Genomic DNA, 19,162 nt, shown 5'->3' with positions numbered 1-19,162 from the left:
AAAACAATGCAGTTAAAGTTCAATATTTGCTTGTTCTTTATTCATTAAGTTCATGATTGCCTTGTTCTAATTTGCTTTGTTGGGTCTCTCCAGATACTCTAACCAACCACGATCAAGGCTGGTTTATGAATGTCTCTAACACAGGAACATGGTAGCTGTTATCTTTTATATTGCTTGTTTGTGAAACAGATAAATGTGTATTGAAAACAGGACTAGATAATACTGGCATGCACAGTAGTGTACTATGGTAATTTGTAGCTTTATTTTTGTTGAAATCTGTAATTGACAGAGATAATGCTAATTCTGTGAATTATGGAATAACATGGGGTTGACATCATTTCTGTGAAATATGGGTTTTGAAATTACTGCTGAAAAGACATTATAATTGTGGTCCTAAACCTAAAAAATCAACGATTCTCACCATTTACAGGTAGCTACGACACAATAATACGGCCAGAATTCACATCTCGTGCACCTGCCTGCTGTAATCCCTGTGCATAGCTATGCATAGCGGGCACTGAGGACAGTTACCCTGCTGCCAGTACCCGTTGAGCATGGGTGGCAGCTGGGCGCAAGGGGCACAGGGCACAGGGAATTATATGCACCACAACTCTTGGAGTAAAACCCCTACTTGGAGTAGTCATTGGGCACAGTCTATGACCAGTGGTTTTATCCATCAGACCCAACATAACTAATGATACATACATAGCAACATGCCAATATTTGGCATATGTTGCCTGTTTCTGAAATAGAGTCTAATACGCTTTGCTGATTTTTGCCCGCACCCCATGCATCTCCATTGCCCATCAATGCTTCCTCATGGCCCTACCACACCCAGAATCCTGGCCTGCTTAGGATCTATGAACACAGCTTCTGTGATACCTCACCTTCACTCAGCTGTTACTTGCTGTGGCTTCAAACAGGGGGCCTCTGTAGGGTGACCAGATTCTCAAAACAAAAAACTGAGACAGGTGTCATAGACATAGAAATTGGACTGAGAGAAGTACCCATGGCTTTCGGTGGGATGTAAAAACTGGGGGCGGGGGGGGGGTCTCTCAAGGGGCGTGGCCGATGTAATTAAGAACATGGCTTAAAACGCATAAGCTTAAAAAATCTGAACTTAGCATAGCGTTCCGCCTGAAAAATGTGCTGCGTCTGTAATTATATCCAGATAAATAATATAACGAGTAACATCACACCTAGAACAAGCATGGACTATTGGATTTGTCAACGGTTGTTTGCTGCATAAGAGAAATAATCAACAACTTTGGCTTCGCTGTACATAACATTGAAAGTGCCTCAGTTCTGGAATGAAGAGACAGACGGTGAAAGAACTATAACGGGTCTCTTTAAAAGCAGTGGAGTGTGGTAGTGCTGCAGCAGTAAGCTTTCTTTTTTTCTCCGTGAGGGAAAAAATGGAGAGCCCAATAGAGCCCTGTCTCAGCACTTGTGAGAAGTAAAGCAGCCGCACTGAGTGAGACACCACTTAAAAACCGGAACATTTATCTGTTTAACCCGGGCACTACGCAAAAACCGTGTTGAGACACTGCTCCAAAAACTGGGACCGTCCGGGGGAAACCGGGACATCTGGTCACCCTAGGCCTCTGGTGTCTGGACCAGGTTTCGAAAGAAACTCACGGCTCCCTGCAGGATTGCTGTGCGCCACACATTAATCAGTTTAGGTTCCACATTTAATAGTGTGTCTGTGCTTGCCAAGTATGCGTACAATTTACCCTGCCATAGCATCACAAAATGGCAATCATGAGATCTCTGTCTCATTATAGAGGCGGACTTCCTCTTTTAAGTCTGTCTTCTGTGACCTATTGTCGCTGAGAAATTAGAGCCTTACCGCAATGTTTGTTAAATCTCACCGTTTCTGGTTTTAAAAACTGACATCCTACACGCACCTCTAACTACAACGCGCTTTTTGTCCCTCTACCCTGCGGAGAGTGCGCGCCCGGAGTCTGTCTTTCTTCCTAACCCTGGTTCCTGAATTATACTCAGGGCCAGGCCCGGACTGGCCGTTGCGGGCACCGGGCAATCCCCCGGTGCGCCGCAAGGGTGGAGGGCGGTTTTGGGCTCCTGGGGGCCGTTTTTGTTACAGGGCCGTTTTTGCAGCAACGCTGCAAAAACGGCCCTGTAACAAAATCGTCCGAAAACCGGCCCTGGCAAACAGTGCGGTCGTACCCCCAACCCCCCCGGGGGTTGGGGGTGCCGGCCGAGCACTTTGCCAGGGCCGGTTTTGGTTCTCAGTCCGGCCCTGCTCAGGGCTTTAAGTGGGCCGGGTCCCTCCGGTGCTGCACTGGCAGTTTTTTATAGGGGGGCTCCAAACGGTTCTCTATCAGGCTCGATTTTGTGCTCGATTTTGTGCCTGGCACAGGCGGTCCGTTTTTTTCCGGACTACAGTGATGCAGGCACATCGATGTGCACTGCTCACACTACCCACTACTCACTAGTGGATAAGTTACAGCATAATGTCATGCCAGGTGGGCGTAGTGGGAGAAGGAAAGTCCTTTAAATGTATATTTTCGTGGTGTCACCGCGGCTTTAAGTGGATGCTTTTTCAATATTATATTCAAATCATAGTTGCTGCCTATTTAGCCTATACAACCATTGACAAAGCCAGTAGTCCTCACTTGTTGTAGGTATGACCAGCATCGGATTGGTAACGAGGGCACTCGGGCATTGGGGCCGGGGGTCGAGCTCCAGCTGTGGGCTGCTTTTTTTTAGCAGCCTGCGGGCCGATTTGGGGATTTCTGAGTTGTTCCATGCCACCAACGGCCCATGGGTGTCTGAGTGGCCTTTCTGGAGGCAGGCTACCGGGCAGTTTGGAATGCTGCTTAACTGGAGGGTAATTTCGTTGATGGGGACCTGCGTATACTAAACAAAATTCGATTTGTTTTTATTATTTCGAAGTACACGCAGGTCTCCATGTACGAAATCAGCCCCCACTGCAGTAAAATCTTCCAGCAGCTCGGCAGCATTCCAAACTGCCCGGTAGCCAGTCCGGCCCTGTCTGGAGGTAGAGGGGCGTCTATTACCTCCCTTTTACCAAGGGGCAGAGGTGTCACTCCTTTTGTTTCGTTGGGCCGGCCCATTAATGTATGCAGATTGAGCGGGGGTAGGAGGCCTGAGAAAAGGTAGCCTCACTTGTCTTCAGGTGTGTTTCTCCAGCGTAAACTAATCCCTGCATTTTTTTTTAACGCTCGGCCCCCCACACCTTTTTATAAATTTCGCTGAAGCAGTGTTTTGCGGCATCGCAATATGCAAATGAGGGCCACTTTTTTTTTGCGTGCCCGGGCCGATTTTCAATCCCAATCCAACCCTGGGTATGACGTTACTTGTTGAATCATATATATGAATGCAATGACAGAAACCGCAAAATACAAGTCGGGCGGCACACTATGTTTTAAAGCCACGCCCTTAATTACATCGGCCACGCCCCTTTGAGGGACCCCCCAGTTTTTTCATCCCACTTAAAGCCCTGCCTGGAGTAGCCCATTAAAAGAGAGAAGCAGGAACACGCAGCGCGAGGTTTTTGTGCGCGGCCAGCATTCTCTGCTTCATAGCCATGGCAAGATCCCCGCCATTAGTTCTCGCTGAACATGCCATATGAGGGAGCGCCTTTTGTGCAAACACGAGTCCTATCTGAAATGTAAATCGCGCCCTCGCCATCTGCGCGAGCTGCTGGTGTTGCAAAATTAATGTGCTAATGAAATCACAATAATTTCTCTGAAGTGGTGAATGCTGCAGCCGAGAAGGACTCGTCTGAACTTTGGTGTCTCGTGAAATATAATTAGTGGTATTTTTTTGTGCGCACTTCATTAGCTTGGCAGCTCCATTTACCACAAAAAAAAAAGAGCCAATGCCCGTGCCAGCGAGACGACAATAGTAACAGAGCGGGAGCAAAACAGAAAAAAACGAACATCGATCCGACTGAGCCAAAAAAACTGGTGTCGAGCAGCCAGTCACCTTCTGCCTTAAAACTAAAAAGCACGTATGTGAGTGAAAGGGAACGGAACTGTGTGATTATAGTTTTTTGTTTTTTTAGAACAGCACAATTCTCAGCTTTAATATTTGCGTAAAAGAAATTTAATTTAGATCGACCTGCAACGGCTCGTCCATTCTATCTTCTTGTCTGTTGGTTCATTGTTCCCTCCATATTTCTTTTCATGAGTCACATGTTCCTTTTAAGCATCCAGTTACCGTAATTCCCTGTCCCCTACCTGCTGCATTCAGCGAGTTACTGTCTCTATGTACCTCACTGTCTCTTGACTCTACCTATCTATCTATCTATCTATCTATCTATCTATCTATCTATCTATCTATCTATCTATCTATCTATCTATCTATCTATCTATCTATCTATCTATCTATCTATCTATCTATCTATCTATCTATCTATATCTATCTATTTATCTATCGATCTATCTATCTATCTCCTGTCTGTCTGCATTTCAGTCTTTCTCACTGCCTGTGTACATACATGCCTTCCTCTTTTCACTTCTAATTCGCTATTTTCCTGTTTTAATGACTGTGCATCTACCAGCCGACCTCTATGCTTGTCTGCCACCCATTTTATCTAATCTATCTATATGTCTGTCTTTCTCCATGTCTATCTACCGACCTCAATCTATTCAACTATCAATGTTTCTATCCATCTCCAATATCCATCCATATCCCCCCCTGTCTGCATTCCAGTCCGTCGCTGTCAGTCTAATGTTTCCGTCTGCCTGACTGCCTCTTTCCACTTCTTTCAAAACTCCTCTGTCTATCTAGCGTTCTATTATGTATCTTTCTCTGGGCATATTTATGTTCCAGATTTTATTTTCATACAGCTGAAACAATCATGCTGTTGTAAAGCAAAAATGTGAAGCTTAAAATGCATTCTGTCTTATGATGTAAATAACTGCTTTTGTGATTGCTTGTCCTGCTCATTCTGATTTTGTTGCTGTGTTCTAGGTATGTGACTGGTGCAAGCACATAAGACACACAAAAGAATACCTGGACTTTGGCGATGGCGAGCGACGGCTTCAGTTCTGCAGTGCAAAGTGTCTCAACCAATACAAAATGGACATTTTCTACAAAGAGGCACAAGCCAACCTTCCAGCTGCACTCTGTGGCCCGGTCCATCCTCCAGTGGAAAATAAAGCAGAAGGCACCGGGCTGCAGCTGCTCACGCCAGACTCTTGGAACATCCCGCTGGCAGATGCTCGGCGGAAGGTTCCGTCCCCGCTGTCTGCAGCTGGCCAGAACTATGGCCCTGGATTACCAATGTCTACCAACGCCTCGCCGTCTGACACTGCCAACAGCTCTGTTACAAAAATCCCCACGCCGGTGCCCAAGTCCATTCCCATGAATGACAGTCCAAATGTTCCACCGCCTGCCAGCATCGTGCCTCCCATGGGTGTTCCTCCTCGAAGTCCACCCATGGTGATGACAAATCGAGGGCCAGTTCCGCTACCCATTTTCATGGAACAGCAAATAATGCAACAAATCCGACCACCGTTTATGCGTGGGCCCCATTGCTCTAATCCCAATAGCCCTTTACCCAACTCGATGATTCCTGGGATTGGTCCGCCACCAGGTGGGCCTAGAGGTATGGGGCCAGCCTCAAGCCCTATGCACCGGTCGATGATGTCACCTCACATCCATCCGCCAACAACTCCTACCATGCCTGGGAACCACCCGGGATTGCTTCAGCATCCTCCCGGTCCTCCTTTACATAGTCTTCCCTTCCCTCCAATAGGCATGATGCCAAACGGCCCGATGCATATGCCACAGATGATGAACTTTGGAATGGCCTCTCTTGCCCCACTGGTGCCACCCCCAACCCTTTTAGTGCCATATCCCGTCATCGTTCCCCTCCCTGTGCCCATTCCTATTCCCATTCCGATACCTCACCTTTTTGATTCCAAACCCCCCAATGGTTTCTCCAGCAATGGTGACAACATCATTCCAGGCACATCCAGTGATGCAGCTGGGCAAAAGCCAACGCAGAATTCTCTGCCCCTCAGAGATTCAAAGCAAGAGTCTTTGAAGTCTTCTGAGTCTCCAGCCAGCTGCCCAGGACCCCCAACAGAGCCACCACCAACACTTGAAGAAGAAAGTAAAAGCGAAGTGGTTGATTTAACAACCCGACCATGCACGCCAATGAACAGAACTTTAACCATCCCCAGTGTCGTGCAGGCTCCACAGGAAGGTGTGATAGACCTTACCATGAGCCACAGATCTCGGTCGCATAACGTTATCCATCGGGCTGGGCATGCTCAGGTTAAAATTGAATGTGAACCAAGCAGTGTTGTAAATTTGGCTTTTAACAGCCCGGAAAAAAGAAACTGTAGCGATTGCAGGGACAATTGCAGCCCGCCAGACACAACAACATTACCTTGCAGCGAGCCAGGCAACTGCAGTCCTGTCTCACTTGTCTCCAGCACTAAAAGTCTTGAAACTAGCTCAGCAGTTTGCAACGTGATAGTGAACGGCATGAAGAGCACAGAGAGTTCGAAGAACTCTGAACAGTCCTATGAGCAAACAAATCCTCAGTTGCAAGAGGAACCAGTGGTCAGTGAGCTGGAATCAGTAAAAGAAAGTAACTGTGCAACAAACTGCCATCTTGAGGTGGACGCCAACAAGAAGACTAATGGGGAGGAATCTCTAATTGATGGAGACTTACAAGACCCCAACCTTAACAACCCCGCAGATGAGGACCATGCATATGCTTTGCGGATGCTACCCATTACGGGCTGCGTGATCCAGCCTGTGCCAAAACCAGTAGAAAAGACTGCTATCATGCCATGCATAGTCCCCACGCCAATTCTGAGTACAGGGCCAGAGGACTTAGATCCCCCATTGAAAAGACGGTGTCTCCGAATCAGAAATCAGAATAAGTAAAGGTTTGTGCAAATATTGCTACTATATCTGTCAGTCAAATGTGCCTTTGTAAGATTGTCACAAGTGTGAAAACTTGTTGATTACACAGAGAGTAATATTCTATTTTTGCCAAAAGCATGTACGTCATTTAGGTTATATATTTCATGTTTATCAAGGTATTGTCAATTGTTTCCTTTCTATATAGTTTTATACATTTAGTGGCCCTGGAATGTGCCAGGACTGAATTATCTGAGAGTCTTCTGGTAGAATATCAAATTGAAGGTACATTGGATAGTAGAAAAGCCAACTTCAATATTCTGGGATGCTTTAACTACAATATACACAGGGGCCATAAAAAATTCTTGCACAGCTTAATCCCCACTTTACCCTAACCCTTGACCCTCTCCAACTTGTAACTGGTCATGTGCCTAATGCCAAAATGATGTGTCCGTGAGCGATATGGCCTTAACCATTTATCCTACTGCCAGTATAAAGTATCAGCTACAGATTTTGAAGACTTTAACTCACTAACACTTGAATGGAATGTCCTCACGTACCTTATACACCCCACATGACACAAGACTGCAGTAGCCCGATGGGACGCACACCAGCAACACGGTACACGACACACGGACTATGAACTGGACATCCTAAACTCAAATCACATGTGTACTGCAAACAATGTTAGCAGTTCTCACCAAGAAGCAAACACCCCTACCACAAAGTAGCATGCTCTTCAGTGTTGTGTCATCATTGCCAAATCAGCACATATACAACATCCACAATCTCATCATAGACAACCTTCTTCTAAATGTAGATGAATCAGAAATGGGAGTACTAGCAACATGCAATTGCACTTCCTAATACAACACAATTCGGTGGGTAATTCAAAGTTGTCCAAAAAGTAAACTGGTTGGTGTTTTAACTAGAAATCTGGACACCCTACTACCAACGGTGTCAATGGCACTGGATCCAAGAACCACTGCACAATAAAGGCATAAAAAGGATATCACCGCACTCATGATATAGTCCAGTAAGCCATCCAAAGTAATTAGGTTTAATTCAAATTGATTTATTGTCTATACGTTGAAATATTCAACAATACATGTTAAGTGATGTCCTGAAGCAGAGCCAGCACATGTTTCGTCACACAAGTGACTTCTTCAAGTCTCTCATTATGGTCAAGGACACAAAAGTAGAAGATGAAGGGAAGTATAATAGAACTGTGTTCTGATTGATATCCGAAAGTGTAGAACTTTATTAGTTAAGAACAGCATCTCGTAATTTAACCTCTATACGTACAACGGAGTTACAATTCATACGTCTCCAATGCTGATTTGCATATTGCTATTTTTGGGCATCTAACAGTCAAGTACAGACTGTGTATATGTGCACGGGTCAGCTGAAACCTGTGAGTTATTTTGCAAAGTGCCGCCACATTTCCACGATCTGATTTTTCTAAAGCTACAGTAGTAGCTGTAACGCAAAGGATGGACACGCGATTGATTAACCATAGTCTGTAAGTTTTTCAAACACGCGGTCTGTCGGAACCGCAATAGACCAGAGAAATTATTTTTACTATCACACTCTCCACCATGAAGCACAACATGAAAAGCCATGCCACCCCTACCATGGTGCATTCCAGCTAGAACATGTCTTTTGATAACATTATAACACGTTAGCTGAAACCCTTTCACTGGTTGAGATCAACTCACTCCATGCATCTCCTGGTGTCAATGCTGCCATATAAATGGCTTTATGTATGAAAATATTTTCCCATAGATACAGAATGGGTAAAACCCTTTGATACATCTAGCCCAAAAGGTCATTAACACATGAATTCCACTCCAAAAAGGCAGTATTAATTCCATAGTTCACAGAAAACTAATTATGCTGAAAAGACGAAGCAGGGTATGAGAAATGACCAATCAAAAATCACCATGCCAACTATCGGAATTGGACAACAAATCCGTCATTGCAATTTACCAGCAAATATCTTTTATGCCAAAAAACAATTCTTAGGAAAAGTTCTTGGTACCATTCAAATTAGTTAAAAATAACGCATAAGCAGAATATACCACAGTAGCCATTCCCCTGGCCCAAAAACCTCACAACTCACTAGGCTCTGTCTTTACAGTGAACGTGAAACAAAATAATCAAGGAAGTCACTTTTCTCAAGAGACCCAAACCATCAGAGACTCTTCCATCCCAAAAAAGCATGTATGTCAATTAACCAAGTGAAAAAAATATCAAGATGCAAGACTATGTTGGACAAAACATTGACAACCTTATTATCTTGAATGTAAGTACATATTGATATGTCTAGGTTTACTTCTGTTAACTCCACATCTACATACCTTCAAGATAGATCATTGATGTAAATATCTGTATAGAGAAGTATTATAAACCTATATTTATCTATATGTCACTACGTTCTTGATATTCTAATTGATGATCTGGTCAAAAAATGTTTATATTTAAAACCCGAAATTCTGGTACTGTTCCCCTGAAACAGACACATGCAGGTGACTTGACCTTTTCAAATGCAGAAACCCCCCAAAAAAATTCCTTACAAGAATCCATGCACTGTCAAAAACTCTGGAGATCCCTACCCTGCCCTACACCCATGCTTGACCTGCTAGGAGATTCACCGGTAAGGCCTTTAGCTACTTTCATCAAGCAGTGGGGAGGTCCTTGCTACATTGCAACACTCCCTTTTACTTATCTACTAAAACAAGCTAAATCAGATCTCAACATCTGCTAGCCAATCATGCACTCAATGAGTATCCGCATGAGTAAACTTTGTTCAGAAGGAGTACTCCAGGAACACTGTGACTGTTGGAGATTTCGAGGAGTACACTTGGGATGCTTTGAGCCCAGAAAAAGGCAGACATCTACTGCAAGCATTAGTACTAAAACCATGTGATTAGATGTCCTGTATTGCTAGAGCCCTGGATTTTGAATTTTTGCACTCTCTACTTACTGATAGTCCTCCTTTTCCTGAAACGAAAATTGAGTTCGAGGATTACATCTGCTTGATGCAATAGTTATGCTTTTGCATTATTTAACAGCGTACATGAGCAACTCAGTGTCGAAATCTACTCAGAGTATTCCATTAGGTGGTTCAAGATCTGCGTGAGTAAGAGTAGACAGTGAATAACTCAATCTCCTTTTCGGTGTACATCTACTTTGACCTCTGTGTAGTCTCCCAGTGCAACTTCAATGCATTCTGGAAACCTATGTGAGCACCTATGCACAAATTAACCACCCATGTGCAACCCAGCACCTTCTGTACTCTGGTTCTCCAAAGAGCATGGCAATAACAAATGCGCCATCTGCAGATAGACAGGAGAATGGAAGACAAATAGAATCCTGATGACTGTGCTACTGACATCTCACAGTGTAACATGCAGACAACTCATTACATCAGTCTACGGCAAATACTATACAATCCCATCAACGAATATGCCAACAGAAGCAGGCCACTCTTTAAAAATGTCAAGCCATGCATGAGCCCCCTACATGGTACTCCCAGAACACACTTCATGGAAATGTGCAGTGCCGCCAGCCACTTCTTCAGTGAAAAAATACACAAGATCGGATAGGACATCTACAACACCAAACCTGATTTTCATCTTTCATCCTGGCAACTGCATCCCAATATTGTCTTCCTTCAAACCTCTGTCCCTCAAAGACCTTGCTGACATCCTGAACTACCTTGGAGCCCCCACCTATGAAGATGATGACCCACCTTCATCAAATCCCTCTCTCAAAAAGCTCTCTCATCATTGCACATTCTCCCTCATTAGTGGCCTTCCATATTCAGGGGCTTCCCTAAAGCCCTCAAGACAGGACACTTCCTTCCCCCCACTCCCGAAGAAAACCCCACACTAGATGCATATGATCTTGCCAATCACTGGTCCATCACCCACCTACCCCTCATTGAGAAGATCACAAAAAGCAGTCTATGCACAACCTCATGCTCACATCAGCTGAACAATTTCTTGCTGCACTGTTGGTGAAGCTTCAGAGCATGCTGCATCATTGAGACAACTACCTTACAAATCCCAAATAATGCCCTGCATACCACTAATATGAAGAGGTCACCTGCCTTCTGATATTAGTGAAGCTCTCAGCCACCTTGAAAACTGTCCACCCATTCCCCCTCATCCTGAAATTTCAAGTGAGCTTCACTTGAAACGTATTTCACTGATTCTCTTCCTACATATTAAACCAACACTGGGTCATTCACAGTGACACCTCCAGGTAGCAGAGGATCCTGACCATCTATAGATTTTATCAGGCCGTGTTCCCTATAATCTCCACCCTCTGCGTAGAGCCCCCTATGACTTTAATCATTGATAATGACATCAAATTTCACAAACAGGCCGATCACATACAACTGGCTTTGAAGATTTCCTCTGGGCCAGACATCCAATGCCTCAGACACAGCTTGCTCCTGAAGCAGACCTGGATTTCCAGCCCCTAGCTGAAGCTTAACACGGCCAAAACAGAACTCCTACTGTTTGCCAAACGCAAACAACTAGTCCAAACCTGGCTCAACAGCATGATTCTGGTTGATTTAAATTCACACTGGACAATGATCTCACCCTCAAGGAACACATCACCAAGAAAACAAACACAGGCTGGTACCCGCGCTCTCTGTTTAAAGAATTTGAAATCTTTCCTCTCAGAAAGCAAATGCAGAACTGCAGTTCAAGCTGTTGTACTTTTGCTTCAGGGTGGTGGCAATGCTTTGTGCTTTAATATCCCAGACTGCACACTGACCACCTGAATGGCATCCTACATGCGCAACCTGCCTTATCAAGGGCCTGAAGAAATATGACTACATCACCCTCACGTGCAGTCCAATTTTGCTCTAAGAAATCAACTGCCCATCCAATCACATTTTAACTGTATCTTTACCTTTCAGCTTGTACAGAGCTCTGCTTTCAGTTATTTTCACACTATATAAATACCACTTTCATTCATACATACCAGCACCCGTTTTTGCCCACACCCATCTGCAGCATCTTTGTTGAGGACATCATTCACAAGTTTGATTTTAATCTGAATTTTGATGGAGAAATAACAACTTCTTTCTCTGTGTCTGTAATTTTGGATATGCACAGAGGTGGCTATTGAGTGCGCTCAATCTGAATGCTTAAAAAAGGGGCTGATATAATTTCCTCACAGATGAAAAGTTCAGACTGATCTGAAAGAAACACAGCTATTACTGACAGTAATATCACACTTCAGCAAAAAGTGATTAGTGTCCGGGTGTGCCTTGCCAGGGATTTCTCTAGGGGGAATTCTTGTGCATCCTACTATGTGCTTAAACAACTGCAAATGGCGCACTCTTTTCTTACTCTCTTGTCTGGGCAGAGATTGTCTTAGCCTTAGCCACATCAAAACATACATATTTAACATACTGTGTTTCTACCTTCATACAAAAATATATATATAGGGTTTATTCATAAAAGTCAACATTAGAGCCATATTTTAAAGATGGCATGGATGGATCTTTGAAACACTTTGGACATTCTCCGGTGGCCATGTTTGCATTGTTTGTAGTACACAGACCTTGTAAAAATCAATCACCCTCGTTTCGATGTTCGGGGGAAAAAGCATCCTTCGTGTCACCTAACATTTTTAGCTGCAAACATACCGGAAATTACCAATCCCTGTTGTTCCAATTAGAGATGGGTTCTTTTCCTGGTACAAGAGACGTCTGAACAACTTTTTGGAGATTGTACTGAAAAGAAACCCTGGATTCACTGAGTTGCACGTTTGTTCGCATACTGGACCATTGCTAGTGTCCCAGGCCGTATGTTTGCCAATAGCCTCATAATGGGAACCATTTGAGAATTAAACGATGGAAGTCTTAAAGAAGCCGACAAAAGTGGGAAACGTGGTAGTGATAAACCTTACCTAGCCTCAATGAAATGAGCACATCTTGTGATCATATCTTGACTATATAGCATGTTTTTCGAAAATATGTCTTGGTCTTGTTGCTTTTATAGTGTAGTACATCATGGTTTATTCTTTCTAATTTTCTCATTCTCGTATTCGTTTGCTTGAAAGTTTGGGACCTTTCAAATTTTTTTGCATTGTGCGCTCTCCTGTTATGCACTTTTTCAGCATATTGTTGAACTAGATCAACGGTGGACGAGATCCATGTCAGCATTGCAGTACTTGACACATTTCTAAATACGAAACAAAAAATTAACTTCTGTATCATTTAAGTTGTAAATATGCTACAACTTGTTAAAGCAGCATTTGTAGAAAGTGTGCTAAAAACATGAAATGGCCTTCTTGTTTGAGTGACAGGGGCAATTCTGAAAGGAACACTGAGGAGTAATCCTTTTTAGAAACGAAAGACATGGCTAGACATTTACACAATTATTTACTCTGAACAACTATTATTACTCCCAAAAATAACACAGCACAATAAATTCAGATTGCATTTGTACCTTGCTCTGCTGGTCTTTTTGAAACAGTTTTTAGAATGGTCGAAATGGGGATCAACTGGGTCAATCTGTGAATGCGCCTCTTTTGTATGCGTTTTTACCCGTAGCGCCCATCTCCGTGTAGGCACCAAAATGAAAATGGCTGGAACTATTATTTGAACCCGTTTTAGCACCAGGGCATTAGTCTCGTAAGTAGGGTTACACCAGTGCAGAAGACAAGAAAAGGTATATTGACAGGCTGACCCTTTTGACTGACAATGTCTACATTCAGGTCCAGGTGATAACAAAAAATCAAGAGAAGACCTTCCTCAATTGCTTGGACGTGTGAGTGCATTCACACTTCATTACCCTGAATTCCTCTAGCTAAGGTGCAGAATATCTTTGAGTTTGTGGAATGCTGGTTGTGTAATGAGATGTATACAGCGTAAGTGGTTCTTGGTTCATTAGGCTGAAGTTCTGGTTCGTGTTTGAGGGAGGTTTCAGACTCTTTTTCAACAAGTTTTGGAGTAATGTACCTACATTTCTATGTAATGCAATCTTATTAAGGTGAAACTAAAGGACAGCCTATCACCAAGTAGGTAAACATTTACACCAAGACCATCAGTACGCATAGTGCACACAGCTATCAAACCATCGGAAAATTTGAAGACCTGTGCAGTGTGAAATTAGCTTTTTATTCACATCAGTACTGAAGAGAAAATAGTAATGCAGCATAATTTGTTGCTTAGCACAGCGGCACTAAGAATTGTTATGCGCCACCAAGTGTTCAATCTGCCCCAAACTCCACATCATTCATTATTAGAGAGGTCCTAAATCAAGGTGCCCAGGCTGAAAATGCGAAAAAACTCAAAGAACCTGATTCCAAAAGGTAACTTCAACCTTTGAGTAATTTTCACTTTCAAGTAAGTTTACTACTTTTTTCCCATTCACAAAGTCCGACAGTTAAATTTACTTTTAAAGTGTTACTTGTCTCCAACAAATTGAAGGGCATTGGTTGCTAAACATTTTTGAATAGTTTTTACTTTTGAGTATGTGTGCTACTTTTAGGCTGTTCACAAAATCCAATTATAAATGATACGTTTGGGGTAAATTAACACTTGGATGTTGTGTATAGCCAAAATGTACTAAACCTACTCAAAAGTGGAAATTACTCAAAACTGTAAGTTACCTTTGTGAGTGAGCCCATAAATAATGCTCAATATGTGATAGCATTTAAAAAATATATAAAGAAATCAGTTTTAACATAGTACTGTTCAGCATGATCTATATATTTACTCTAAAAAATATCCTGAGGTGTCGTTCTTCGGTTCTTTTCTTAAGTGCTCAGATGATTTAAGCACGGGCTCCCTGCGAAACAGAAGGTCACTTTCAAGGTGCTATATTTAGTGTTTCAATGTCTGCAGAGTCTTTGGCCTTATACTGAAATAATTAATTCCTATAGCTAAGACCAGTCACTCGTTGGATTTTCGCACTCGAAAAGCAGGAGGTGGACCAGGTTTTTAACTGTTGGGTCCCACGATGTTGAACTCATTGTGCATTGACCTGCGCAAAATACCCAGCCTTACCCACTTTAGGAGTCCTGTAAGGTACTTCATGTTGAGTAGCCACTCTTCTGAGTCAGGTCACAACCTGTGCCAGTTACAGTGCATTACCAGATAAGAGATTAACGTCGCTTATTTATTGCTCCAGTGGGAAAAAGCAATGTTCTGAGCATGCATGCTAGTCTTGACTTCTTCCCAGTTAAAAAATACAAACATTTATGTATATAAGTATATATGTAGAGTCTCCAGTGTCCCACTTATTGGTTAAAAAGCTAATTCTTGCATAGCTTACTAGAGCTTTAGTGACTTTCTGTGTCTAGTATTTGTAAAGGTGGCCAGTTTCACAGTATCTATATGGATTGTGTATGCTGTACTCCTTTATTAACATAGGGTTGAAAGGAACCTGTAGAATTGATAGTCAGCCGATAACAAAATATACTTAAGAAGGTAGTGGACAAGTTTTATTAGGATGAGTTTGGGTCTCCGCAAATGTACACCCCTTAGTTCCTTTCTTGTTCGGCTTCAGTGACTTCCAGTCTACAAACGCAGTGTTTTTAAAGCACGTTGCTTTTGTCACACAGCCATACAGGTTGACTCTACAACATCTACATGTCCTCTCTTTTCACAAAGTATAATTATGTTAAGACTTTATGCTCTGATTTCCTTCTACTACAGAGTGCTCAGGTTTAGGACAGGCAGACTTAGTGGTGGTTCCTTTGCAGTGGAGGAGGCCAAGGCAGGGAACACCCTTCCTTTTATGCTACTTGCGAAACACTGTTTAATTAAATTTAGGACATTGTTAAAAACCCACCTGTTCACTATTTCCATCTAGTTATTTAAGCTAGGCTCAATCTTTTCCGCTTAGTGCCAGGATCCCCCTTTTTGGGGTAACCATGTGCTTTGTACAATTTATTCATTCATTTATAAAGTGTGCTCCTGACTGGGCTCTCTTGTGTAACGCAAAGGCAATGGAGTAGCATTTGATTGTGTCCCTACGGTGCTATGAAACAGGAGATGCATGATTTCAGAGCTACAGCTGCACACGTGATAGTGCTCTTAGCACCTTCTGTACCTTTCTGATTAGCATAGGGGAAGCCCAGGTCAGTGTTTCGCAGAATATAGACAAGACGTTGTTAATTCCTTTACGACCCGTATTGTACACATAGGGAGCATCAAGCACATGTAGGTCGATGTTCAAAACTTTAAATTGGAAAAGCATTCCTGAAGAAAAAGTAGTAGTTATTCTACAAATGAAAATTTACAGCTGAGGAACACAGCATGTTCTTCATAACATGAACTGGGGACCAAGCCGCTCTCGTGTACTGAGGCCACTTATCACTATAACAGGGACCAGTTATGGTTATTTTACATTTGCTGTATTTTATCATCCACTGAAGACAAGCCACAAACAAGAGTTCAGCTGGGGGAGGATTTGGCTATCATCAGTGGACATGTGCAGATGAGTTATAATAGTTTATTGGGGGCACCAAAGGTTCACGATATAATTTAAGTAGTAACGCAGCTGGTGGACTATCTGGAACATGCAATTGGATGCCATTGTTCAATGTATTGTTAATTGATGGTTAGGTTCTTATAATACTCTGGCTAGACTTTGCATAAGCTTAAGGTGACATGCACAGTTTAATAACATATGTTGGGCCATTATTATAACAAGACTTATGAGCTTGGCTATCACCTTAAGGGTGTGGACTGATTTACCTGTAAAGTGAGCAGTAAAATTACCCTAAAGTGCCTCACAATAACCTCCGTGGCTTGTTATATCGGATGATTGTCGATTTGAACAATTATGATCTTTCAAAAATATGGAAAAACATATGTGAAAGCCTATATAAACTACATTTATCGTAACCGAATTGTGATCAGATAAGATATAAGAGCTGCATAGATTTATGTGCTGCTGAGATAAAATGGAGCTACTGCTATATTGAGGCAGAGGAAGCACACAATATAGCCGGTATTCCAATCCCATCTCCCCTGTATGTGATCAGGCGGACAGGATAAATATAGGTGAAGAGATCCACTGGAGCAGAGTATCCAGCCTGGTACGCCCAATGCAGAAGCACAATCAGAGTTGAGGAATCTTTACAAGTGGAGCAAATCTTAATTAGACCCTATATCCGATGATAGGCAATGATAAAATAGCACCCAGAGTTTGACATGCTCATTGGGAGAGTGCATTAACCGCTGTAATGTATTGCACTGTGGAAATATTTGAGATCGTATCCCACCATAAATCCATTAACGGAGCGCCAAGTGTCTTTGATGTATGAGCCAACGTAAGACGAGTCATGAATAAGTGGAGGATAAACAAATACCTCATTGGAGAGCTAACTGAAATGAACTGACTGCTTGTGCACACTGCCTCTGGAACCTCTTATAATGAGAAATCAATCCCATTGATGTCTCATAATTTCTTTTATACCCAAACACCATGTGAAACTGATCCATCGCCCTGATTTGACTGTCGTCTTGAGCCAGCTAGATGCTTCCAGTGTACAACTTCTTGAGTGTACGAAAGATACAAGAACCAATAATGCATTTTGTAATCATTTGCACACAAGCATAGATCAAGACTTTCAGTCTAGATCTCTTTTGTGTTATAAGTCCCATTCGTTACCTTCTATTACTCATGAAAAATGGACATATCCTAGTGACCAACACAATGATGCTCAAGCATTCTGTTAAATTGATTGGCGGTGTTGAAGGCCTACACATAGGTCAAGGAGTCTTCTTCATCTTTAGCAACCTCTTGGGTTTCGTCAAACCCGTATTAAAAATGTGTCTGTGTAACAGAGTTCTAAAACAACAGGTTGCACGCCATCATAGAGACTGTGATGAAAGAGATGGTGTTTGGTGTGATTTGTTTTGACAATAGATTGTAGATACCTCCTCTTGGGGACGATAGGGGCATCTAAGCCCACAACTGTGGGGGAGAGATGTTCCAGACTCTTGGGCTGCAAAAGAGAAAGCTTGTCTTGCCTCATTTTTGGAACGTCTTTCAAGTGGAATAATTACACTGGGGGGGGGGGGGTCTTTGAGACCCTAGTAATGTTTAGTTCATTTTTCTGGGGCGAGGGTTTTTATTAATGTACAACATTCCTTCAAAGTTGCTGGTCATCTCCTTGAGGTCCAGGCTTTTCCAAATGACGTTCCTGCATATGATCTATTTCATACTGTTGTGACAATGGTATGTCGGTAGACTAGCGGCACCTACTTGCTGTCGCTTCCCAGGAACCGTGTGCCCGTTTTTCCCACGTGGTGTGGGAATGTCCTTGGATACTGGTGTGTGGTGTTTGCCATCCATTCTAGAATGCTGGGAAGGCACATTAACCCGTCCCCAGGAACAGCTCTCCTGGGAGTATTGGACGGGCTAGGGGATTCATCTGGAATCTGAACCATAGTGGTGATCGGAACTACTCTAGCCAAGAGAGGCATTGCAAAATTTTGGAACTCTAAATGCCCCCTTACTCCTCTGTGAGCGGGAAATAGACTGCTGTACGAAACATGTAGAACCAATTTATGTGTCATGGGGATGCCCTAAGAAACATGGGAAACTATGGGGTAAGTGGTTGATATATTAGTGATTGAATTGAAATATAGCTAGCCAACTGTGTATGGGTCGTTGTCTATGATTATTAATTTCCGTACTTACAAACAATGCTGTATAATGTTGTGGTCTTGGTTTCAAAACAATAAAATTGAGTTTATAAAAAAATGTATAACATGCTATAGGTTACAGCACACTTTGGATGCAATGCCTGCAATTGGGGCGTTCAGTGGCCCTCAGCGACAAAATCTGTGCAAGCTTGTGCACAGAAAGGGATGTTCATTAAGCTGGAGTGCAGATTTGAATTATATTTTTCAGTCCTGGCATTTGGGTACCAGCCTACTGGCACTCAGCGTCTGTGCATTGTTCAAAGTTAAGAAACTCAAACAACCAGGTTAGAGCAGAGATTCCTTCCTCTGGATGGTTTCTCAGAAGGGCACCTTTTGCCTTCTTTCTAGAATGCATTGTGGTCACTAATCACAACTTTCGAAAGCTACTCCTGGGAAAATCATTTGACTTTTTAGTGCACTGGCATTTCTCCAATAATCAGTTGGACGCACAGTACAATTTCATGTTGGTGAAAGGCAGTGCCACCATGCAAAAGACCATTTGTTTGTTTTCTTCCTTCTCAGAAAATGTTTTTCCCCATGGAGAAACTCCTTCCCTTACACTTCAGGAAGCACTTGACTGGTGTTCATCCAAGGCCATTT

The 19,162-nt window shown here is 42.8% G+C and overlaps 1 protein-coding gene across 5 annotated transcripts in view; it reads left to right on the top strand.

Moving 5' to 3' along the window:
* Nucleotides 1-19,162, top strand: part of SOBP (sine oculis binding protein homolog) — a 389,000-nt gene that overhangs the window by 356,194 nt on the left and 13,644 nt on the right. For all 5 annotated transcript variants that reach the window (XM_078648418.1, XM_078648419.1, XM_078648416.1 and 2 more), the window contains one exon: nucleotides 4,963-6,896. In XM_078648418.1, the coding sequence (XP_078504544.1) occupies nucleotides 4,963-6,894 (1,932 nt within the window). In that variant the 3' untranslated portion in view covers nucleotides 6,895-6,896. The remainder of the gene's footprint in view (nucleotides 1-4,962; nucleotides 6,897-19,162) is intronic.

This window comes from Lissotriton helveticus, chromosome 6 (genome assembly GCF_964261635.1).
Source record: "Lissotriton helveticus chromosome 6, aLisHel1.1, whole genome shotgun sequence".
Lineage (NCBI taxonomy): Eukaryota > Metazoa > Chordata > Amphibia > Caudata > Salamandridae > Lissotriton > Lissotriton helveticus.
The sequence above is the reverse complement of the archived record's forward strand: the minus strand, read 5'-3'. Positions and strand labels throughout refer to the sequence as shown.